Source organism: Dendropsophus ebraccatus, chromosome 10, assembly GCF_027789765.1.
Source record: "Dendropsophus ebraccatus isolate aDenEbr1 chromosome 10, aDenEbr1.pat, whole genome shotgun sequence".
NCBI classification, from domain to species: Eukaryota; Metazoa; Chordata; class Amphibia; order Anura; family Hylidae; genus Dendropsophus; species Dendropsophus ebraccatus.
In genome coordinates, this window is record NC_091463.1 from 85,666,075 (window position 1) to 85,685,263 (window position 19,189).

General features: G+C 49.5%; 1 protein-coding gene across 1 annotated transcript; it reads right to left on the reverse strand.

The window, feature by feature from the left end:
- Nucleotides 1–116: 116 nt before the first annotated feature.
- LOC138765677 (adenosine deaminase domain-containing protein 2-like) lies at nt 117–10,973 on the reverse strand. The gene is made up of 9 exons (XM_069942646.1): nt 10,528–10,973; nt 8,727–8,816; nt 5,570–5,692; nt 5,343–5,490; nt 4,912–5,076; nt 3,670–3,878; nt 3,361–3,595; nt 2,796–2,919; nt 117–440 (listed from the first exon to the last, which is right to left on the reverse strand). The coding sequence occupies exons 2-9, from the start codon at nt 8,797–8,799 to the stop codon at nt 309–311; spliced, it is 1,209 nt and encodes a 402-aa protein (XP_069798747.1). The 5' UTR covers nt 8,800–8,816; nt 10,528–10,973; the 3' UTR covers nt 117–308.
- Nucleotides 10,974–19,189: the final 8,216 nt, after the last annotated feature.

The following is a 19,189-nucleotide window of genomic DNA, read 5'->3' on the forward strand; positions in this document are numbered from 1 at the left end:
AGTAATCAAATGCCGAACGATCGGTCTCACGCTCCAGCTGCACTCATCTCTAGTCACAACTAATGCAAGATGAAGGGACACTGCATTATCCACGTGCTGTCAATAACAAACAGGGGGCCAATGACCATCACTATTTATTTACAGCCGTGTACACGGGAGATAAACAGAAATCTAACACTGAATAGGAACAATAACAAAATCTTCCCCTTTTTAGCCAGGGTGATTGAACGAAGGAAAAAAAAATAATAATAAAACTATAAGTGTAAACCGATTACCGGTAAGGGTTAATGATACTGAGCTTCAGGGTTTCAGTCCGGCTCCTGCCCTGTGGAGGCTTTGAATCTGTCCACACACAGCTTCCGGGGCCACATACCATGGCCGTAGGCATTCAGCTGGGAGTACAGCAGGGCCTTGACACGCTGGTACTGGTCTGAGGACGCCTGGTTGGCAGGAAGAGAACATTCTGCTTATTTTAAGGATCTCTGCACATCTACAAACTATTTTTGACTTTACTGAATAGCAACTGTAACCTCCTAATATACTTTTACTTGGTAATATACTTATTTCGCATGTCAATCTAAAATAGGTTATCCAGGCCATTTCATGGGTCATCAATGCTAAATCAACTCCTGGCACTGCCACCAATCAGTTATTTGTGGAGACCATGGTGCTTAGGTGCCGCTGCACCACTCAGCCTCTTCCACCCATTTAAACTATAGCGTAAAAAGTTGCATATGAGGCTCACACAAAGAACTGCAACTTTATACCAGAAAACTCATGTACAGGACATAGTACATTCCCCCACAGTATCTGACTTCAATTGTCAAGGAATCTGCTTGCTGTCAATTAATCGAATTTTTTTCCTAAGGCCCAGAGCTGAGAAACCACTTGTGTATAGGTCCTTACAAGTCAGGGATGGAATACAGTGTAATGAGCTATACAGGATGGGTTCTCAGCCAGTAATTAGATGAGCAACCTGTCACTGCCAGAGTCCGTCTGGGAACTTGCTGTAGCTGCGTTCAGCAGAGGACCCATAGGCACTGCAGGAGGACACCAGGGGAGCACGGCAAGTTAACAATAGCATGTTTGTTATGTTGAATAAAAGGACAGCAATGTATATAAAAAAAAGCCCAGACTACCTCTTTAAATATGTCATGGGCATAACTCCCCAGTAAAGTTTCTCTATAATTAATATTTCATGAGATGCACAATATTTACTAATACAGACAGGTCAGCAGGGAAGACGGGCACTCTTTAAAGTGACTCTGTACCCACAATCTGACCCCCCAAACCACTTGTACCTTCAGATAGCTGCTTTTATTCCAAGATCTGTCCTGGGGTCCCTTCGGCAGGTGATGCAGTTATTGTCATAAAAACAACTTTTAATCCGGCAGTGCAGTGTCTAACGGCCGGGGCTTACATTAGTATATACATTAGGCTGGCACCACCTCTCCGTCCTTCCTCCCCACCCTCCTCATCATTAGGAATACTCCAGGCAGATTGCTTCCTATTCCTCAGCTGTGTGTATAATGAACATGGGCTGGATTGTTAATACACCTGTGCAAAGCTCAAACAGCAGTTAATGTTCCTGGATCATTCCTAATGATGAGGAGGGTGAGGAGGAAGGACGGAGAGGTGGTGCCAGCCTAATGCATATACAAATGTAAGCCCCGGCCGTTAGACACAGCGCTGCCAGATTAAAAGTTGTTTTTATGACAATAACTGCATCACCTGCCGACCGGACCCCTGGATAGATCTTAAATTAAAAGCAGCTATCAGAAGGTACAAGAGTTTTGGGGGGTCAGATTGTGGGTATAGAGTCGCTTTAAAGTGGTTATTCAGCGCTACACAAACATGGCACTTTTCCCCCTCTCTTGTCTCCAGATTGGGTGGGGTTTCAAACTCAGTTCCATTGAAGTAAATGGAGCTTAATTGCAAACCGCACCTGAACTGGAGACAAGAGAGGGGGAAAAGTGGCCATGTTTTGTAGCACTGGATAACCCCTTTAAAAACTTTGGCTCACCTAAACACATGAATTTATCCAACAAGATGACACCACAGTGAAACAAAAACACAACTTAAATCAACTTCCTAAAAGTCTTAAAGGAAACCTGTCACCCCCCTGTGCCGGGGTGACAGGCTCCCGACCCCCTGTTAGATCCCCCTATACTTACCTCATCGCGCCGGGTCCCGCTTCCTGAGCCGGTCGGGTGACTGAGATTTCAGCGCCCGAAGCCCGGCACACGCGCTCACAGGAGAGTCCGATGCCCATACAGAATGACGGAGCATCCGACTCCCAATTCACTCTCTATGAGCATCTGACCCTCTTGTGAGCGCAATGAGGTATGTATAGGGGGATCTAACGGGGGTTGGGAGCCTGTCAACCCGGCACGGGGGTGACAGGTCCTCTTTAAGTCCTAAATATGTTCTATGTAATTCAAATGTTGCCCACTACATGGCAGGAAACATGAACAGTAATGGGATACACTTAATATGTAATAAATGGAATCCTAATAGGGGACATTACTCGGGAATACGCTACTGTTACTATGATGCGCTGTTGTGCCGCGTTTATTTAATGGCTTTTTTGGCTGCAGCGGTCAATGAGAGACGAGGAGCTGCACAGAAAATTAGTGAAAGGATAATTTTTCATGTGAATAAAAGGGGTACTCCGGGCTGGGGTCATTTTTAGGTTAAGGCCGGGGAAGGGGTGGAAATAGAGGCCAATAACTTACCTCCCCAGTTCCAGCACCGGCTTCCAGACAGAAAAACATCACAGGTACAACCCTACTTACCTTAGCTTGGAAATAGGAGTCTGGTATCTCTTGTTTGCCGAGAGACTTCAGGATATACGTGTAGTACATAAACATGGCTGCTTTGCACAGACGACTCTCAGGAGAAGGCGGTGGACTGAAATTACTGTAAATGTAACAATCAGGACATAAAATGATTAAGGTGCCTGAATACTTCTTACTGTGGTAGAGTAGAAGATGAGGTCGATGTACAGTAGCTTAGGGAACAGTATATCACTATGTATGTGTATATCACTGGCTGTGTTACGTGCTGTCATAGAGGTTTTGTCCAGCCATTTAATTATTCTTTTTAAATACAGCTCAGCATGTCATAGTTGCCCTGCTGATCCCTGCTGGTCTCTGTGTCCTAATCCTCTAAAAAAAGGCATGGTTGACTGTAGCAGGTCACCAGGGTGGCCACTGGCTGCAGCAGTCACATGTATGGAAAACTGAAGGTATCAGGGGGTGTCAGGATGAGAAAGGTGGAGAATCAGTAAGGTGGGTCTGACCACTGGGCCCCCCACGATCTAAAGAATAGTGAACACAGTCTCCCCAGCTTCACACTTACTTTGCTGCTATTTGGCCGGTGTTGGCATCTACAATCTCGATTTTCTCGTCTCCCTTGGTCCAGTTGATGCTGTGAGAGGCGTGAACGGGTGGAGGGTGTTTGCTATTAACTTCTGGTCCAATAAACAAGTATGGATGTTGCACGGCAAAGTGGGGAAACAACGCCAGGTTCAAGGGAGGTTGTAGTCGACCTATAACAGCGTGGTACAAAGCTTCCATCTGCTGCTCTGTGGTCCCTGTATTCAGAGTACAAACACAGACATAGTCTCCTATAGAAGCGGCTTGTGTGTGTATATAGAAGCTATGTTACCTGTGACGATGCTAGTTATGTACAGGGGTGCCATAAACTGACTAAGCATTGCTCCCTGGACCCCGAGGACGCTCCATTTAAGCAACTTGTCAGTAGCGGTCATACAGCAGACACGGGCAGCCAATATACTGGGAGGACACTCAGATACTGGAAGCGTGGAGCCTTTAGCGTGAATACTCAGGTGTATGCCAGTCCGTTCCATCCAAGAACTAGACAACATAATACAGAAGGAAAGTTTATCAGTATATACTTCATAATAGTGATCATTACACACAAGTTTATCATGACTAGTCCCCTAAGGCAAGGATTCTCAAACTTTTTCTACCCATTTTCCTGCCTGCCTGTAATGCTGGAGCCTACTGACAAACACCCTCTCCAAAATGGCCAACTTAACAGATTAAAGTGTCACTGTCGTTTACATTTTTTTTGCAGAAATCAATTGTACAAGTCATTTTAAAAAAACTTTGCAATTGGGTTTATTAGGCAAATATGGCATTATCTGCATTCAAAAAGACTTTCCCCCTTCCTCCTCTCTCTCATCCACTGCTTATTATCAGAAAATCTCGACTCTTTTACATCAGTTGAGCCCTGTCTGTTCTATGGAGAGGGAGGGAGAAGGGAGATTAGTTGCAGCAGAGTTGAGAAAAAAGATGTACACAGCAGGACCTGTGTGAAAGCCGGTATTCAAAGGTCAGAGAGGTCAGTGCTGACTTCAAAGGAGATAGCCCGATGATTTAGCTGTAAATTAACTCTTTGTTGTCCTGTTTTTGTGCCTCATCTCCCTCCACCCCTTCCCTCTCCATAAGAGAACCATGAAGACAGGGGGAGAGCTTCAAACTGCTTTTTCATGATAAAAATGCATTTTTCGGCTAACCCAATTACAAAGTTTCTTAAAATCGCCTGTACTATTGATTTCAAACGACAGTGACGCTTAAAGGCCCCCTGCACACTGCTGTGTTTAGTCCGTATGTTGGCCGTATTACACAGACTGTACACGTCCCTGTGAATGAATGATGCAGTGATCTCCCAAACGGTCAGAGAAATACAGGACTGGAAGTCATCTGAATCTGAAAATGGGACTACTGACCAACCATGTATTGTTCTATTGCATATTTGGGGGTCTCTGATGGCAGCAAGAGAGAAGGTTTGGGCATGATGTGTTCCAACAATGAGTTCCAATATGCCCGATCCTTTTCTTGTTACAGACACAAGTCGCTGTAATAGGTGTTTAGTAGCACTCACAGGCCTTTCTGTGTGGCCTCTTCTGGGATGCAGCTTAGGTACAGATGCAGATGGATGTTCGGTTTCAGAACCAGTGTCTGCGTCTCCATGCACAGACAGAATATGGACTTTTCGCTGGCCCCGGGAAGCTGACTGTAGTGGAGGGCGACCTCTCTGTACAAATACCTAGAAAAAGAAATGGAAAGTTTTGAACTCAAAAGAAATGCTAGTACATGCCCACATCATCTCCCACCTGGACTACTGCAAAATTTCTTGGTAGCCTCCCATCCAAAGGTGCCTATACACCTTCAGTAAGTTGTGTAGACAATGCTGACAACAAGAGCCTGGTGCCTAACTCACAGAGGCCCAAATGGTCAGACCTAGACAGATCAGGGCAAGACCATCCCAGCATCTATCAACATGCATGACAGATCATACAGCGCAGGTCTCACCTCATCAGAGCCCTCCTGGCCATAACCACCGCATGGCAATCATGAAGCAGAAGCCCTTGGTATTCTTGCCATCCCTGATACCAGGTAACACCAGTTCCCAGTGCCACCACCTCATAGACATCACCGTCCGCTTCTTTACCCAGTTCATCTGTAGATCACATACACAATAGGATGCTTAGTGTTAATGACATTATATAATCAGAGAATGTAAGACCGTGTTAGCTCACCTCTCTGCAGTATGAATGCCGCCAGATTAGTCCGGTGCTTTTTATATTCCGAGTCACCCAACAAGCAGAGAAATGTATCATTGGCCACGGCAGCGCATCTCTGCTCATGTGTGATGATCAGATCTGCGGGAGAGAAAGCTACGTATGATCTCTACAGCTGAGCACGCCTACAATATCACTTTATACTGTTATTACTGATCTGACCGGTCCCTCAGGAAGCATACATAGAGGGGCAGAAGCCGAGAGCATAGATAAAGCCTGGAAATACTCCTTTCCCCACCCACCCATATAAAAAGCATATGGGTCCTGCTTCCCTAACCCACTCAGAGAAAGTCCTAGTTCCCCCACCCCTTAAAGAAGAAAAATGGGAGTGCTGCCTCCCCCTCTCTTATAAAGGAAACCTGCTTCCCCCTGTCCACCCATAGAGAAAGCCTGTAAATTCTGCTTCTGCATCCATACATAGAGAGAGCCTGTGAGTCCTGCTTACTCAGCCCACCTATACAGAAAGCCTGCGAGTCCTGCTTCCCCTGCCCACCTATAGAGAAAGCCTGTGAGTCCTGCCTCTCCTGCCCACCTATACAGAAAACCTGTGAGTCCCGCCTCCCCTGCCCACCTATAGAGAAAGCCTGCGAGTCCTGCTTCCCCTGCCCACCTATAGACAAAGCCTGTGAGTCCTGCTTCCCCTGCCCACCTATAGAGAAAGCCTGTGACACCTGCTTCCCCTGCCCACCTATAGAGAAAGCCTTTGAGTCCTGCCTCTCCTGCCCACCTATACAGAAAACCTGTGAGTCCCGCCTCCCCTGCCCACCTATAGAGAAAGCCTGCGAGTCCTGCTTCCCCTGCCCACCTATAGACAAAGCCTGTGAGTCCTGCTTCCCCTGCCCACCTATAGAGAAAGCCTGTGACACCTGCTTCCCCTGCCCACCTATAGAGAAAGCCTGTGAGTCCTGCCTCTCCTGCCCACCTATACAGAAAACCTGTGAGTCCCGCCTCCCCTGCCCACCTATAGAGAAAGCCTGCGAGTCCTGCTTCCCCTGCCCACCTATAGACAAAGCCTGTGAGTCCTGCTTCCCCTGCCCACCTATACAAAAAGCCTGTGACACCTGCTTTCCCTGCCCACCTATAGACAAAGCCTGCGAGTCCTGCTTCCCCTGCCCACCTATAGAGAAAGCCTGTGAGTCCTGCTTTCCCTGCCCACCTATAGAGAAGCCTGAGTCCTGCTTCCCCTGCCCACCTATAGAGAAAGCCTGTGAGTCCTGCTTTCCCTGCCCACCTATAGAGAAGCCTGAGTCCTGCTTCCCCTGCCCACACAGACAGAAAGCCTGTGAGTCATGCTTCCCCAGCCCGCTCATACAAAAAGCCTGTGACACCCGCTTCCACATCAACACACAGAGAAAGCCTGTAAGTTCTGCTTCCCCTGCCCACCCATAGAGACCACCAAGAGTTCTGCTTCCCTATGTACACCCATAGAGAAAGCCTTTGAGACCTGCTTCCCCTACCCACCCATAAAGGAAGTCTGTGAGACAAGCCCCCCCCCCATAGAGAAAGCCTATGAGACCTGCTTCCCCTGCCCACCCATAAAGGAAGTCTGTGAGACAAGCCCCCCCCCCCAATAGAGAAAGCCTATGAGACCTGCTTCCCCTGCCCACCCATAAAAAAAAAAGGCTGTGAGACAAGCCCCCCCATAGAGAAAGCCTGTGAGTCCTGCTTACTCAGCCCACCTATACAGAAAGCCTGTGACACCTGCTTCCCCTGCCCACCTATAGAGAAAGCCTGTGAGTCCTCCCTCCCCCTATAGAGAAAGCCTGCGAGTCCTGCTTCCCCTGCCCACCTATACAGAAAGCCTGTGACACCTGCTTCCCCTGCCCACCTATAGACAAAGCCTGTGAGTCCTGCTTCCCCTGCCCACCTATACAGAAAGCCTGTGACACCTGCTTCCCCTGCCCACCTATAGAGAAAGCCTGTGAGTCCTGCTTCCCCTGCCCACCTATACAGAAAGCCTGCGAGTCCTGCTTCCCCTGCCCACCTATAGACAAAGCCTGTGAGTCCTGCTTCCCCTGCCCACCTATACAGAAAGCCTGTGACACCTGCTTCCCCTGCCCACCTATAGAGAAAGCCTGTGAGTCCTGCTTCGCCTGCCCACCTATACAGAAAGCCTGTGAGTCCTGCTTCCCCTGCCCACCTATAGAGAAGCCTGAGTCCTGCTTCCCCTGCCCACACAGACAGAAAGCCTGTGAGTCGTGCTTCCGCAGCCCGCTCATACAAAAAGCCTGTGAGACCTACTTCCACATCAACACACAGAGAAAGCCTGTAAGTTCTGCTTCCCCTGCCCACCCATAGAGACTACCAAGAGTTCTGCTTCCCTATGTACACCCATAGAGAAAGCCTTTGAGACCTGCTTCCCCTACCCACCCATAAAAAAAAAAGTCTGTGAGACAAGCCCCTCCATAGAGAAAGCCTGTGAGTCCTGCTTTCTCTTCTAGCCTGTGGTTCCTCTTACACACATAACACAAGTGAAAAGGGCGGAGCAGTAAGGTAGTAGTAAGAGAGATTACTCACATTGGCCACTAGGTGTCATGAGCATACGCTTGCTCTGCTGACATCAAGTGACCAACATGAAATCAAATACCACTAACTATGGGAGGCATTTATTAAGTCCGACGTTTTTTACGCCGGACTTAAAAATGCCCCCGCAGCTCCGGCGGTACGGGGATTTATGTAGAGGCGGACTGCCTGTACATAAATCCTGTGCGCGCCGGTGCGCACCGCCGAAAACCTACGCCAGCTGAGGACTGGAGTAGGTTTTCGGCGTACATTTGGGCGGAACGGATGATAAATCGCGCGGACTCTGAGTCCGCGCCCTCCGTTCCGCCCACTTCCCGCCTACTTTCCGCCCCCTTTCCGCCCCCTGGCGTACTCGGCGGAAAGTGCCGATTTGCGATTATTTTATTCGCAAATCGGCCATTTGCGTATAAAATAATACGCAAATCGTCACTTTCCGCCAAAAATCATCCGTCCGCCGGATGATAAATGTGGCCCTATATGTTTTTTCCCTTAAAAATCCTTTCCACAGGTCTGCGTGCCTTGTGATTTTTTTTTTAAGTGACAGTAATGCATTAGTAACATATTATGACACCTAACAGATCAGGAACCTCACCTGTGTCCTCTCCGCACTGCTTCAAGCCTGCAGCTGTACTATATAGATTCTTTTCGGGGGGCTTGGTCTCCATCAGGATGATCAGTAAGGCTGCGTACACATAACAAGAAGAACAATGGTATTACAGAAATCACATAACTATTATACAGACGAAGGAGAGGGGTCCCTGAGCACCATACAAAACAGGCTGAAGGGTCCCTGACCACCACACAAAACAGGATGAAGGGTCCCTGACCACACAAAACTGGCTGAAGGGTCCCTGACCACCATACAAAACAGGCTGCACAATTACAGACAACCTACGGAGCTGTGTAAGTGATACATTGCTGTGCCGGGATCCGGGCTCGAGCAGCCCTGCAGTTCCTGACACAACCTCTACTGCCAAAAATTTCCACCATTTCTGTCGCATGTTATCTTAGCTGTAGTCCAATCGCTGGCTGCACAATCACAACGGACAACTCCTCACTACTGTGGTCACATGGCCGGGGACTTATAAGATGTGGCAGACACTGGTCTACCAGCTGCTGACAAGGAAGTAACTGGGTCATGTAACCTGTATATGAATGGGAAGATTTACAGTGTCATGGGAGGACAGGCACAGTACAGGGGGATACCACTCCACAGGCATAGTACAGGAGGTCCTCCCTGACAGGCACAGTACAGGGGGTCCTCCCTGACAGGCACAGTACTGAGGGTCCTCCCTGACAGGCACAGTACAGGGGCTCCTCCCTGACAGGCACAGTATGGGGGGGGGCCTCCCTGGCAGGCACAGTACTGGGGCTCCTCCCTGACAGGCACAGTACAGGGGCTCCTCCCTGACAGGCACAGTATGGGGGGCTCCTCCCTGACAGGCACAGTATGGGGGGCTCCTCCCTGACAGGCACAGTATGGGGGGCTCCTCCCTGACAGGCACAGTACAGGGGCTCCTCCCTGACAGGCACAGTATGGGGGGCTCCTCCCTGACAGGCACAGTATGGGGGGCTCCTCCCTGACAGGCACAGTATGGGGGGCTCCTCCCTGACAGGCACAGTATGGGGGGCTCCTCCCTGACAGGCACAGTACAGGGGGTCCTCCCTGACAGGCACAGTATGGGGGGCTCCTCCCTGACAGGCACAGTACAGGGGCTCCTCCCTGACAGGCACAGTATGGGGGGCTCCTCCCTGACAGGCACAGTATGGGGGGGCTCCTCCCTGACAGGCACAGTATGGGGGGCTCCTCCCTGACAGGCACAGTATGGGGGGCTCCTCCCTGACAGGCACAGTACAGGGGCTCCTCCCTGACAGGCACAGTATGGGGGGGGAGGTCCTCCCTGACAGGCACAGTACAGGGGCTCCTCCCTGACAGGCACAGTACAGGGGCTCCTCCCTGACAGGCACAGTATGGGGGGGCTCCTCCCTGACAGGCACAGTATGGGGGGGCTCCTCCCTGACAGGCACAGTATGGGGCTCCTCCCTGACAGGCACAGTACAGTATGGGGGGGCTCCTCCCTGACAGGCACAGTACAGTATGGGGGGGCTCCTCCCTGACAGGCACAGTACAGTATGGGGGGGCTCCTCCCTGACAGGCACAGTACAGTATGGGGGGGCTCCTCCCTGACAGGCACAGTATGGGGGGGCTCCTCCCTGACAGGCACAGTACAGGGGCTCCTCCCTGACAGGCACAGTACAGGGGCTCCTCCCTGACAGGCACAGTATGGGGGGCTCCTCCCTGACAGGCACAGTATGGGGGGGGGGGCTCCTCCCTGACAGGCACAGTACAGTATGGGCCATGTATGAGGTCGGCAGGCAGTACACCCTCTCACCTTTTTAGCTCCGCTTCACGTCTTCCACAGTTCCTCGCCCACGTGACCAGACGCGCAGAGCCAATCAGCGTCCGCAGAGCTCTCCTCCAATCAGAGGCCACGCTCTGCCTTCGCCGAATCAGAATTCAGTACGACCTCCTAGCAACCAATTAGAAGCGCGTTCCCGAGCGGTCGCTATGTAGTCGCGTAGAGTCGTCCCGAGCCTCTTGACTGGTGAAGGGGCGGAGCTTTGCGAGGCCTTTAAAATACATTCAAATCGATCGGCCGTAAACTGCAGCGTAGCAACTGTCGTGAAACTACCTCTCCCGGCCCGACCCGTCTGCAGGCGCTGATTTATCTATTGCTGCTATGCGGCTCTAGTGTAAGGCCCAGCCAGGTCACGTGATTGTTCTATCAGGGGCTTCCCAGCTGTGTGAGGAGAGCACAGACAGTTTACAGGCTCTGAACTTGAACTGTCCCTTCAATGACAGGAAGCAGAGATCTTTAAAAAAAAAGGGAGGGAAATTTGATCAAAAGCTGGAAATTGGCTGCAGTCACCATAGACCCGTCTGTGAGTGATCCTAATAGAATACAGGGGATAATCTGCAAAGTTTAGTCCAATGTATTATATCTGGCAGACACAGGACCCCCCATTCTAAGGTGGGAGTGCCCCTTTAATATCAGTACGGAAGAAACATCGCTGTTGTGAACCAGCTGTCAGTCGGGGGTCATAGGTGGTGAACGTGTTATAGAACTACAACTCCCATCATGCCTGGACAGATACTTTCCAGGCAGGGTATGGGTTAAAAAGTCAGTTGCCCCGATCAGGGTACAGGACCGTTCCTCCGTCAATAGAGGGTATACGCTATATACCTCAGCTCTGAGGGTACAGGAGCGTTCCTCCATTAATAGAGGGTATACGCTATATACTTCAGCTCTGAGGGTACAGGAACGTTCCTCCATTACTAAAGGGTATACGCTATATACCTCAGCTCTGAGGGTATAGGACCGTTCCTCCATCAATAGAGGGTGTACGCTATATACCTCAGCTCAGAGGGTATAGGACCGTTCCTCCATCAATAGAGGGTATACGCTATATACCTCAGCTCTGAGGGTATAGGACCGTTCCTCCATCAATAGAAAGTATACGCTATATACTTCAGCTCTGAGGGTACAGGACCGTTCCTCCATCAATAGAAAGTATACGCTTTATACCTCAGCTCTGAGGGTATAGGACCGTTCCTCCACCAATAGAGGGTATACGCTTTATACCTCAGCTCTGAGGGTACAGGACCGTTCCTCCATCACTAGAGGGTATACACTATATACCTCAGCTCTGAGGGTATACGACCGTTCCTCCACCAATAGAGGGCATACGCTATATACCTCAGCTGTGAGGGTATACGACCGTTCCTCCACCAATAGAGGGTATACGCTATATACTTCAGCTCTGAGGGTACAGGACCGTTCCTCCACCAATAGAGGGTATACGCTATATACCTCAGCTCTGAGGGTATAGGACCGTTCCTCCATCACTAGAGGGTATACACTATATACCTCAGCTCTGAGGGTATACGACCGTTCCTCCACCAATAGAGGGCATACGCTATATACCTCAGCTGTGAGGGTATACGACCGTTCCTCCACCAATAGAGGGTATACGCTATATACCTCAGCTCTGAGGGTACAGGACCGTTCCTCCACCAATAGAGGGCATACGCTATATACCTCAGCTCTGAGGGTATAGGACCGTTCCTCCACCAATAGAGGGTATACGCTATATACCTCAGCTCTGAGGGTATACGACCGTTCCTCCACCAATAGAGGGTATACGCTATATATCTCAGCTCTGAGGGTACAGGACCGTTCCTCCATCAATAGAGGGTATACGCTATATACCTCAGCTCTGAGGGTACAGGACCGTTCCTCCATCAATAGAGGGCATACGCTATATACCTCAGCTCTGAGGGTATACGACCGTTCCTCCACCAATAGAGGGCATACGCTATATACCTCAGCTCTGATCGGCTGGCAGCTGCAGGCAGAGCTCCGCCATCTCCGGTTACATGGAGTATGACACGGCGACCGCCCCCGTACGCTTTCCCTTTCTTCCTCACGCAGTTTCCCCTTTATTCCCGTACGGCAGAAGAGATTTTTGGATTGTTTCCATGTACGCTGAATTCTTCTGTATAAACATTTGTGCAGCCTGGCGGCCGGAGGCACGTCGTCACATTCCCAGCATGGAGGGAGGGAGCCGATGGCCGGACAACAATCACCTGCTCTCTCACTGGGGAAGAATTCTGCCCTGTTGTCATCCGCTGTCACTGAGCCCAGGGAGCTTTATAGAGCGACGGCCGCAGCTGTCATGTGGCCGCAGCATCCTGCACAGATCTGTCAGATAGCTATCATCAGGAAGCTGAACACGCACCCCCAGCATCAGATAGTTAACATTAAAGGGGTTCTCCAGCAAAAATCTTCTTTAAAATTAACGGATTTCAAAAAGTAATATAGATCTGTAATTTACTTTTAATTAAAAATCTCAAGTCTTCCCATACTTACCAGCTGCTGTATGTCCACCAGGAAGTGGTGTTTTTCCAGTCTGACACAGTGCTCTCTGCTGCCACCTCTGTCCATGTCAGGAACTGTCCAAAACAGCAGCAAATCTCCATAGAAAACCTCTCCTGCTCTGGACAGTTCCTGACATGGACAGAGGTGGCAGCAGAGAGCGCTGTGTCAGACTGGAAAGAATACACCACTTCCTGCAGGACGTACAGCAGCTGATAAGTACTGAAAGACTGGTGATTTTTAAATAGAAGTAAATTACAAATCTATATAACTTTCTGACACCAGTTGATTTGAAAGAAAAAGATTTACACTGGTGTACCCCTTTAACCATAGAAAATCAGGGATGAAGAATGAGAGATATTACCATTAAATGGGCACTGTCACTTTAAAAAAACTTAAAAAAAAAACTTTAGCTATTGAATGATCACTAGAACAAGAGGTGAGATCCCTCCCGGCTCTGGTCACCTGACCAAGATAAACTTTTATAGTAAGTCTATGGGGCTTAGTAATCGGTGGGGGGCTGAACAAGTGAGAGGCACACTTGGCATATGATGGCATATGGCTACTTATCGCCCAACCATTGTGGGTGCCCCATTCACTTGATGCAGCTGTGCTGTATATTCATGCACAGGAGGGTGGTCATTGGAGACTGCACTGGTACAGTGATCAGTCAGGGTCATGCTGCGTTTACACGGAACGATTATCGCGCGAATTTGCACCATAACAATCGAATTTCTAAAGATAATCGTACGTCTAAACGCAGCGAACGATCAAACAACGAGCGAGAAATCGTTCATTTTGATCTTACATGTTCTGAAATCGTCGTTCGCAAAAAATTCGCAGATCGTTCCGTGTAAACAGTCGTTCACCGATTTAACCTACGTGCGAGATAGCCTTAAGCGATCGCAAAACAATTTTTCCACCTGAACGCTATTCGTTCAAAAAAAAATCGTTACTTCGAAATTGTTAATCGTACGATTGGGCGAATTATCGCTCCGTGTAAACGCAGCATCACAGTTATTAAATTTATTTTTTTTTTTTTTTACTTTAAAGAAATCAACAGGGGTTATGATGGCAGTTTTGCAGTATTCTCTATTTTTAATTTTCTGTGCTTGAATCAATGTTATACATATGGCCACTAGGTGTCTCCCTTCACTGTGCATGTGTACAGCTGCTGTGTGTCCACATTCAGGAGCAGAGCATCCTGGAGGTGCTAGCATTGTATGGTCAGCTCTCCTGTCACACAGCACCAAAACCTCTGTAACCCCAATGTAACACACGTGACATTATACTGACTGAATTGTGACATAACAAAGAGCGTTGTCTCCTGGTAAGCTGCAGGGCCGATATTAGCAAAACTTAAGTGAATGTACCATCAGGCCTGGGCTGAAGCACTGGATGCGGGCTGACCCACCCCCAGTGGGAGGAAACCCCTGCCCCTCTATGATACAGCTCCATTGATTCTAATGGAGTCACGTCATGGAGGGGCTGGAGTTTCTTCCCACTAAGGATGGGTCGGCCCGTCTCCAGTGCTTCGCTCAGTGGGATGATTGACAGGCAGAGAAACCTGTTAGTGGCCTCTCTGCCTTTCAATCATCCCCGAACTGCAGGCTAAGACTAGTCACGGACAGCTCCCCACCCAGATTACTAGTCGCCGCCCCTCTCCCGGCCTCGTGCCCCGTGGTAAAACACTTTTTTCTACAATATAAAGTTACCCCGGCAGACGCTGCTCATATGCTAGGGGAGCTGCATCCTAGATCTGTAGGCTGCAGCTAGGAGCCGTATCAGCACAAATGTACTGACTGGTTCCCTTTAAGGGGGTTGGCCACTTTATAGTAAAATAGTTTAGTATACAGTATTAGTAGGTGCACTTACTGTATATACTGACAGCAGCTCCCTGTGTACCTCATAGAACTAATATCAGACTCCCCTTCACCAGGCTCGGCTGCCCTGCTCTGTTTTGTTTCTGTCCATAAAATGTCCGACATGGAGGAGCATTTGACCAGGCCCTGCCCCCTGTGTCCTCCATAGACATATACAGGCTCAGTGGTTGACACTGGGGGCGGGGCCTGGTCACATGCTCCTCCATGTCGGCCATCTTATGGACAGAATCACCACAGAGCAGGACAGCACAGCCTGGAGGAGGGAAGTATGATTATAGCTCTATGAGGTACACAGGGAGCAGCTATTAGTATATACAGTGAGTACACAGGGAGCTGCTGTCAGTATATACAGTGAGTACAGTTACTTACACTGTTCACTGAACTATTTTACTATAAAGTGGCCGACCCCTTTTGTTACTTCAACAAGGTCTATAGTTCTTAACGTTAATTACTGGGGATAACAAGGTGCTGAGTTCTTATTACACAGTTCCAGGCTGGCCATACTGGCACAGCAATATCTCAGTCTCTATCCCCTGCACCAGCAGCATCCTCTCCATAGTCTCAGTCTCTATCCCCTGCACCAGCAGCATCCTCTCCATAGTCTCAGTCTCTATCCCCTGCACCAGCAGCGTCCTCTCCATAGTCTGTCTCTATCCCCTGCACCAGCAGCGTCCTCTCCATAGTCTCAGTCTCTATCCCCTGCACCAGCAGCGTCCTCTCCATAGTCTCAGTCTCTATCCCCTGCACCAGCAGCGTCCTCTCCATAGTCTCAGTCTCTATCCCCTGCACCAGCAGCGTCCTCTCCATAGTCTCAGTCTCTATCCCCTGCACCAGCAGCGTCCTCTCCATAGTCTCAGTCTCTATCCCCTGCACCAGCAGCATCCTCTCCATAGTCTCAGTCTCTATCCCCTGCACCAGCAGCGTCCTCTCCATAGTCTGTCTCTATCCCCTGCACCAGCAGCATCCTCTCCATAGTCTCAGTCTCTATCCCCTGCACCAGCAGCGTCCTCTCCATAGTCTCAGTCTCTATCCCCTGCACCAGCAGCATCCTCTCCATAGTCTCAGTCTCTATCCCCTGCACCAGCAGCGTCCTCTCCATAGTCTCAGTCTCTATCCCCTGCACCAGCAGCGTCCTCTCCATAGTCTCAGTCTCTATCCCCTGCACCAGCAGCGTCCTCTCCATAGTCTCAGTCTCTATACCCTGCACCAGCAGCGTCCTCTCCATAGTCTCAGTCTCTATCCCCTGCACCAGCAGCATCCTCTCCATAGTCTCAGTCTCTATCCCCTGCACCAGCAGTGTCCTCTCCATAGTCTCAGTCTCTATCCCCTGCACCAGCAGCATCCTTTCCATAGTCTCAGTCTCTATCCCCTGCACCAGCAGCGTCCTTTCCATAGTCTCAGTCTCTATCCCCTGCACCAGCAGCATCCTCTCCATAGTCTCAGTCTCTATCCCCTGCACCAGCAGCGTCCTCTCCATAGTCTCAGTCTCTATCCCCTGCACCAGCAGCGTCCTTTCCATAGTCTCAGTCTCTATCCCCTGCACCAGCAGCGTCCTCTCCATAGTCTCAGTCTCTATCCCCTGCACCAGCAGCGTCCTCTCCATAGTCTCAGTCTCTATCCCCTGCACCAGCAGCTTCCTCTCCATAGTCTCAGTCTCTATCCCCTGCACCAGCAGCGTCCTCTCCATAGTCTCAGTCTCTATCCCCTGCACCAGCAGCGTCCTCTCCATAGTCTCAGGGTCCTATTACACGGAGCGATTTTTAACATTTAACAACTAACGATAAACGATTGCAAATTAGATATTTTTATTGTTAACCTAAAATCGTTCCCCATATTACACAGAATGATAATTGTTAAGTTACAATCATTACTATTGTTTATTCCTTCAGATCCCAGCAAAACAATGAACAATGTGCAATTACACTGAACGATTAGTGAACAAATGCGGAACTTGAGCGAATGAATGTGGAATTACAGTGAACGATTAACGATAATTTTGGACCCTTAGGGTGCGTTTACACAGACAGATTTATCTGACAGATCTTTGAAGCCCAAACCAGGAACAGACTATAAACAGGGATCAGGTCATAAAGGAAAGACTGGGATCCATCCTCTTTTCAAATCCATTCCTGGCTTTGGCTTCCAAAATCTGTCAGGTAAATCTGTCTGTGTAAACGCACCCTAAGGGTCCATTTACCCAGAAAAAGAGCGTGCGGGACCTGTGGATAAGCGGACCGCAGGAGCAGCCCTGGAGCGTGGACAGGTAATGTATGTAGTTTAAACAAGGGCTGCAAGGACAGCCCCTGTTAAACGATTATCGGGCCGTGTAAACGATAATTGGTCCGATCGTTCGATTAACGATGCCCGAGTAACGATTTTTTTTTCATAACGATCAGCGTTTAGACGGTACATTATATCGTACGGAAAATAATTTTGCGATCACTTAAGCCTATCTCACACATTGGTTAAATCGGCGAACGTCTGTTTACACGGAACGATCTGCGAATTTTTTATGAACGACGAACGACGATTTGAGAACATGTTGAAAAATCAAAATGAACGATTTCTCGTTCGTCGTTTGATCGTTCGCTGTGTTTACACATACGATTATCGCTCGAATTTGATTATCGCGCAAATTCCTATATAGGCCCAGTAAACGAGCAACGATCTAGCAGATCGCTGCTCGTTTACAGGTATTATCGGGCCCCAATGTAATATCACCCTAAGGCTGGGTTCACACTACGTATATTTCAGTCAGTATTGTGGGCCTCATATTACAACCAAAACGAGGAGTGGATTGAAAACACAGAAAGGATCTGTTCACACAATGGTGAAATTGAGTGGATGGCCGCCATATAGCAGTAAATAACGTCCATTATTTCAATACAACAGCCGTTGTTTTAAAATAACAGCAAATATTTACCATTATATGGCGGCCAGCCACTCAATTTCACCATTGTGTGAACAGAACCTTTCTGTGTTTTTAATCCACTCCTGGTTTTGGTTGCAATATGAGAACCACAATACTGACTGAAATATACGTAGTGTGAACCCAGCCTTATGCTGGGTTTACACGGAACGATTATCATGCGAATTTGCACGATAACGATCGAATACGAACGATAGTCATACGTGTAAACGCAGCGAACAATCGAACGACGAGTGAGAAATCGTTCATTTTGATCTTTTAACTTGTTCTTAAATCGTCCTTCGAAAAAAATTCGCCAATCGTTCCATGTAAACAGTCGTCGCGAAAGTCCGGCCACCCGCAGCCCGGCCCCCCGCTCATCCGCAGCCCCCTGCGCCGGCTCGATCGCCACCCCCGCCGCCGCTCCGATCGCCACCGCTCCGATCGCCACCCCCGCCCCGATCGCCACCGCTCCGATCATACCTTACCTGCTCGGCGTAGCGGGTGTTCGAAATTCCCGGCTCCCCTCTTCAGTGCATTGATTGGCTGAAGAGGGGAGTCGGGAATTTCAAACAGCTCCTCTTCAGCCAATCAGTGCTCCTCTTCAGCCAATCAGTGCTGCCGTGCATTGATTGGCTGAAGAGGAGCACTGATTGGCTGAAGAGGAGCCGTTTGAAATTTCCCGGCTCATCTCTTCAGCCAATCAATGCACTGAAGAGGGGAGCCGGGGATTTCGAAGACCCGCTACACAGAGCAGATAACGTATGCTTGTGGCCGGGGCGGCGGGGGTGGCGATCAGAGCGGTGGCGGCGATCGGGGCGGCGGGGGTGCCGATCAGAGCGGCGGCGGGGGTGGAGATCGGGGCAGTGGGGGTGGTGATCGGAGAGGCGGGGGTGGCAATCGACCCGGCGCAGGGGGCTGCGGATGAGTGGGGGGCCGGGCTGCGAGCGGACGGACTTTTGCGCGATGACTGTTTACACGAAACGATCTGCGAATTTTTTGCGAACGATGATTTAGGAACAAGATAAAAGATCAAAATGAACGATTTCTCGCTCGTCGATCGATCGCTGCGTTTACACGTACGATTATCGTTCGAATTCGATCGTTATCGTGCAAATTCAAACGATAATCGTTCCGTGTAAACCCAGCATTAATCTCTTGCAATCTGACACCTTTGCTGTCTGACTACACCAGGGATTTGGAGGCTGCAGCCCTCCAGCTGCTACAGACCTGCAGCTTCCATCATGCCCGGACAGCTTTTCTTTGGCTACTGTTCAGACATGACGGGAAGTGTACTCTTGCAGAAGCTGGAGGGTTCCCCATCCCT